We start from the raw sequence: 6,832 nt of genomic DNA on the forward strand, positions 1-6,832 counted from the left end.
GTAATTTTACACTTTAGGGTCTACTGATTTCAACGAGACTCATACAAAATAGTTGCGACATTTTAAAACTAATGTCCTTCATGTTGGAAGTTACGCCTTACACGCGCGCGCGCACACGTACACGGACACGTACACAAACACAAGAAGCATAAATCCAACTGTGCAACCTCCACGTGGTACGCTTCGGATAACGCTAATGCCAGCGTTGTGATCGCATGCTGTGATATAAGATTAAATTTAAATCAACAAATGTCGTCTTGCCCAAAATCACCATAACGCTAATGCCAGCGGTGTGATCGCATATGCTGTGATATAAGATTAAATTTAAATCAACAAATGTCGTCTTGCCCAAAATCGTAACTTCGAACATGAAGGACATTAGTTTTAAAATGTCGCAACTGTTTTGTATGAGTTTCGTTGAAATCAGTAGACCCTAAAATGTAAAATTACGTTAATATCATAGGGTTTCTCTCTCTTTTTGATCAGAATAGATCGAGTTGAATAGAAACAGGTAATTGTCTCAGTTTTCAACTTTACCTTTCACTTAAGTTTTTACATAAAAAGCTTATCTGTGTCTAAAAATTGATAAAAGCATCTTAAAGAGAAAACTTTGAACTTTTTTTTGCTTGTTTAAAAAATGCTGTACGTCACTCCGTTCGTCTTTTATGAGCAGTCAAAGTCAAAGGGACCAATTTTATTTCAATGTTGAATAACTCGGTAAAAAAAAATCGTACAGAGGTAAAAAAAAGTAAATTAAAGGTAAAGGATCACGCTTTCGAAAGCTGTGAAAATGATTTGTGCCCGATTGCTCATTCACGGCATGAAACTGTGTAAAGTTTACAAAAAATTTTGAGATTTTACGGATCTTCCTTTATAATCATGTAGTTCCGTAAAAATCAGTCGAATCGTTATTTCATTATACAGATTTGGAAAGTAGAGATTTCAAGCTACAAAATGCTTTTTTTAAAATCTCATTTTGACCATTTTTGTAGAAGTTACACTTCTTTGAAGTTTACCCATTTTTCGAAGGTGTGAGAGGTGATGCTTTAATTTATGCGCGTAGTGTATAAATATATATATATATACAGGTTGTTTCTTAAATAGCGGACACTAATCGTATAATTCTTGATTAAAAATTGAGTCGAAGTCTTCTACCATTTTGCAATTTTCGCAATGATTGATGAAATATTAATTTCTAAAGATTGTCGAATAAGCGATTGCCGAATCACATATAATGTTATTCCTTATAAAAAATTGAATCAAAAAGTCCTCTACTTTTTTGCAATTTTTGTGATAGTTAATGGTTGAGCAGCCGGATACGGGCTTATTTGACAATATTTAGAAATTAATATTTCGTCAACCATTACGAAAATTGCAAAATTGTACAGGACTTTTCGACTCAATTTTCAATGAGGAATAACGCTATACGGTATGATTAGTATCCGCTATTTAAGAAACACCCTGTATATATACAATATATATGTACATGCATTATATAATACATGAATATATATACAATATAGGTATGTATGTACATTCAACAAATCAATTTGATTTTTAATCTTTTCTGTGAGGAAAAAAGGGAAAGAAAAAACGCGCATTTTCTTAGAACAAACACTATATCCATATATGCATTGATTGCTAAGTACTGGTGAGATAATATGAGTAAATGCATCGATCGACAAAACATGACGAAATGTATAACACTACATTTTCTTCTGTAATATATAAAGATCTTATGTACTGGCTACTACATATATAAACTAGATACTATAAGATAGTCGACACGAAATAAAACCTGTTATCAGATGTGAAGGTAATCCTCATAAAGTTGCCTTCGGATGTGATAAGTGGCGGTAACCGTGCACCACAAAATATCCCATGTTTTCTAAGAACGTCATCGCCAAGCTTACTCGCCACTTCTACAGAGTCGTACTCGCATTCTTCCTGGTATACGTTGTTACCTTCGAGATCAAAATGTGTGAAGTTTAGAGTGATACGATATTGAGGCGGAGCGATAATTTCCCAGACGCAGTTTTTGTTTCCTGGATAAGTTTCGGGAAACGATGGACTCGTAATAGTACCATTACTATCGTCAAAAAATCCACCACAAGCATCTATGGAAACAGAAAATTTTACTTATTATACTGGCTAATTAAATTAAACAGATTTTCCAGAGATTTTAAAAGACAATCGTTGCACTTTACCTTCGCAATGTTTGCCATCAGAATGTAACTCGAAACCAATTTTACAAGAACATTCGTATCCACCGAGCGTATTGATACAATCATGTTCGCAACCGTGATCCGTTAACACGCATTCGTCGAATTCTTAAACATTAAAGTAACATTGTTCGTCATGTACGATTATTGTATTAGGGTATTATGCTAATTCTACAATGAGTCTGTAGTCAGAAGTCTTAGACTTAATCGATGAAGTTGGCCAATCAGCATTAGTCGTACAAGTTGGCTATTGCAAGTCAACTTCACCGAAAAGACTTAGGATTACCGACTCATTGTAGAATCAGCATTAGGTATAACAATTAAACTAACACAAGAGTGTGGTATATGTATACGATATACGTATAGTATATAATAGACTCTTGACTACTGCTGTTTTTTGCTGTTTCCGCACCTTTCATAAAAGTTGCCGAGAAACCGGCCTTTTGAACGGAACCGTCGCTGACAAACTTAACGAGTAGTTTATTCCCCGTCGACTTAATATCTGGTGGTATCTTGTACCCACAATAAACGCCGATTAAGGGAGAATCGTTGTTATGTCCATCACGCACTTCAACATAGTCGTACACGCAATTGTCATGATTCTCGATCTCGAAAGACTGGAATTTCAAGGCCACTTGATAATCTTGAGGTACAGACAACTTCCACACACATTCTTTGCTGGATTGATACTCTTCTGGATAATTTGGTGACTCCAAATGTCCTACGCCATCCAATTCAACATCACCACCGCAAACAGCTTCGTAACTCGCAGTGAAACCACGATGGCCACTTTGTCTACTGGACGTTACATACGTTACCAGCATACGACTTCCACTAGACACTATTGGTTCGTGCATCTTACCGCTACCGCAATATCGACCTGAATTAAATGAAAGCGGAGAGTTTGAGAATTATAGAATCGCTACTAATTTCTGCGAACAGCGTTCTCTGATAGAACCACACCATAATTTTAATGCATCCCTTATACACCTCTTAAATACTCTTTTCCATGTATATTCGCATCATTGGGATTATTGCAGAATGCAAAACCGCATAATTTTTTAAAGAAGAAAAATTCTCACCTAATACTCGGCTCTTATACCAGTACCCGTCTCGAATCTCAAGATAATCGCTACGGCAATAATCGCTTTTGAATATGTCGAGAGACGTGATATTTAGTACAATACGTTCGCCATGCGTTGCCGTAATCCTCCATTCGCACCGTTCTCCATCGCCAGACGGAGAATTATTCGGATGGTTTGGTGATCCAAAACTACCACTATTTTCCTGAAAAGTTCTACCGCATTCTGCAAAAATTTATCAAGTTTATTCATTTAATCAGGTTAAACTGAATTAGTTAAACGACACTAGCATATATATATTTTAAACGAAACAAGATAAAAAAAATTTTTTAATCTTTCAACTTTAGTGCGTTCACTTATCTTAAATCTTTTCATCAATGTACATATTTCGTACTGCGTCAGCTATCGAAAAATTTGATCGTAAAAGTTAATGAATACATATGATATTTCAATATCAAGCTTTCTCTTTTTGAAGCAATATTTAACTTTTATAACTATTCTATTTAAAGATTCCAACAAAAATGCACAAGAACAATTGAGTTGGATTCTTACTGTGACACTTGTATAAAAGATTCGTTTGTGCGATGTCGCCCTCGCTCAGTCTAATTCTTTGTCCGATCTCGGGTCTCTTTTTTCCATGAATTTCCATAGGTAAGATTGTGTCCAGATAAGTACCTTTCGAAAAGGTATTCTTTGCATAGTGCATAATAGAATCATAATCATAGGGCAAACCGAGTGAATTCACTTCTTCCTCAGTCAATTTATTAAAATTGTATTCCTGACCTGTAACACGACATTTAATATTTTCGGCCCGAAGAAGAGTTTCTATGTTGTGTATGTAGGCTTAAATCAAATAAATTATTATTTTGCAGGATATATAAAGAGTGCGTTCCAATATTCACTATCAGTGCTAAAAATCTAAAGCGCACGTACTGTACAGTTTTAGCATTGGCAGTGAATATCAGAATGCACCCAAAATGTGTGTTGTATCGATGCATCTTCTAATAATTTTCGATATTCCACAAACCTCTTCTTCTATTACACCAAATACATATATAATATTTTGTATTTCACATATCAATAAAGACAATACACGCATTTAATGTAACGAACAAATATTGAGTGCATATACTAAACGTAAGTGCTTGATATTAGAAAACGTATCGATCTTTCAAAATTAAGACCAACATATATTATTGTTAATAATTGCAAAGATCAAATGATAGAAATATTTTTTGTATACCATTAATTAAAAATAGATTATGTTTTGGCGAGACAAATTCGCACAGATGCATTTCCGATATTAAGTATCAGCTGTCTCTCCGACTTAAAAGAGATATCACGATCACATTTTTAATTAGATTATAATTTCAGATGAGATAAAAACCCTAAGTACTACATTGGCGTTCTCTTAAACTCTGAAATAACAGCAGTTTAAAAGCGCCAATCAGAATGCAGAAAATTAGAGCATAATTACATTACTGACAATCTTTTAAAGCTTCTTCGTAGATCCAAATAATGTAATAACTTTGAATAATGAGATACATTTTCTTATTATTCAAATGGACCTTTTATCTATTACATGGCATTGTGTCAATAATTAATATATTATATGTTTTACAATATTTATTCAATTATACAGTGTAAGTCACACAATGTGTAGTAAAATTTTGCCAACTATAAGTAAAATTCACATCAGATTCTACAATATGTGGGAGTTGGATATTTAACAAATCTCCACATACATATCAGATCTACTATATGAAAAGATGAATCAAGATCAATTTTGAGAATGATTTAAAAAAATATATGATGAATGAATAAGTAATAACGGTCTAATTACAATTATAACTTTGTTAAAAAGAAATCTGTTCAAAAATTTATACAAACTCATTTCAGATAACTTGGCCAGTAAAATTTAGAAAATGGCTTAAAAAGATGAAAATCACTTTTGTAATATCTTCTCTGAGATTTCGCCATTATTTCTACTTTGAAAATGTATTTTCTTTTTGGAACACAATTTTGGAATAAATAAAAAATCACTTACCACTCATAATATTATCACGGATGATTTGTACATGACGATCACGATCCGGTCGAGTATGTTCGTGCCAAAATCCAACGACGTGACCCAACTCATGTACAACTATACCAAACTTATCGCAGTTTTTTCCGATGCTAATAGCCTGCGGTCCGTTACCTCTCTTTCCAACGAAAGAACAACACCTGTCAAGAGAGAGAGAGAGAGAGAGAAAGTATATTTTATCGTTGAACATACACTTGTCGCGGCCGCAATTTCTTCTCCTTTAGAAATAATAATGTAAAATCGTATAAAGAAGGATATTTTACATTAGAGATATTATCTTGTATATGTATATTGCTATGTAATTATTTTACGAGATAAGAAGGAATAATGTAAAATGATGTACCACTTAAAATAATAATAATCATTCGAAAATAGAGTTGTTCATAATATAAAATAATTGAACAACAAATTGTACAAGTCGCGCGCTATATGTACATACATAAGGAGAGATGTAGGAGCTGTCTATTATGTGTGACTCACCCGCAAGGTCTTTCCGTAAACAAAATATAATTAGGATGCTCTCTAGGCACCCTCTCTACAAATTTCACGCAAGTGAAGTTTTCCCAGTGTCTCATCGCCTGCTTGAATAAGGCTTTGTGAGCGCCGGAAAAATTGCCATCGATCTCATAGGGAATCACACCATGATCCCACACTCGTTCCTTTCTCGCAGTAGCTGCTCGACGTATTCTGCTTAAATACGCGCCGCTTTTGTTCGTTAAATATTTTGGTTTGTGTTCTATATCGTAGAATTCGATGGAGCGAAGGCGTCGATCGTGTATGGAAACAATTTCATCCGACGCATCGATAATAAGGCCATGCATTCGTCGATTACAATGACTGTGAGAACATCTCCGCAAAATTCTGAGGATATATGTATAAACATAACAATAATGCGTAAGTTGCACGCACGCACGCACACACGCACACAAAACGCGCGCGCGTACACTCGCACGCATCCATACACGCACACGTACACTCACACGCATCCATGCACATGTACATATGGATACATATGTACATCCATACACACACAACACATATGGATGTATCGCCAAATTCCGGCTTCAGCGTACGTACGTTTATACATAACTAACAATATTTTATACTTTTATTTTTTGGCGAACAAAACACATAAAAATGAAAATATTAATTGAAAATGTAGGTAAAGCCGAAACCAACAGCAACAATAGAAATATAAAATTTGAGCAACCAGAAATATTACACATTTAACTGTGATGTAAAACATATATATATAATTTGACAAATAATATAAAATATTGTCTTTTTTTTTTCAAAAATAAGCATTTGCGAAACAGAACGATTTCGACAGGATAGCGATAAAAGCGAGTCGCTAGACGTAAATTAAAGGCACTGTGCAGAACACATAACTTTTTACGAGAGAGAACGAAATTGGCAATTGGCGCTGGCAATTACGACAAAAC

The 6,832-nt window shown here is 34.4% G+C and overlaps 1 protein-coding gene across 4 annotated transcripts in view; it reads right to left on the reverse strand.

The window, feature by feature from the left end:
* The window catches only part of tok (tolloid-like protein 1 tolkin), a 59,262-nt gene that overhangs the window by 13,931 nt on the left and 38,499 nt on the right, over positions 1-6,832 (reverse strand). For 3 of the 4 annotated variants that reach the window (XM_018449209.1, XM_018449208.1, XM_018449205.1), the window contains exons 5-11: positions 5,871-6,251; positions 5,352-5,530; positions 3,857-4,087; positions 3,305-3,529; positions 2,635-3,102; positions 2,208-2,330; positions 1,799-2,117 (exon numbers count right to left, since the gene is read on the reverse strand). In XM_018449209.1, coding sequence (XP_018304711.1) covers positions 1,799-2,117; positions 2,208-2,330; positions 2,635-3,102; positions 3,305-3,529; positions 3,857-4,087; positions 5,352-5,530; positions 5,871-6,251 — 1,926 coding nt within the window. The remainder of the gene's footprint in view (positions 1-1,798; positions 2,118-2,207; positions 2,331-2,634; positions 3,103-3,304; positions 3,530-3,856; positions 4,088-5,351; positions 5,531-5,870; positions 6,252-6,832) is intronic. The other variant, XM_018449210.1, reaches the window with a different exon arrangement.

Source organism: Mycetomoellerius zeteki, unplaced genomic scaffold (assembly GCF_001594055.1).
Source record: "Mycetomoellerius zeteki isolate Tzet28-1 unplaced genomic scaffold, Tzet1.0 scaffold234, whole genome shotgun sequence".
NCBI lineage: Eukaryota > Metazoa > Arthropoda > Insecta > Hymenoptera > Formicidae > Mycetomoellerius > Mycetomoellerius zeteki.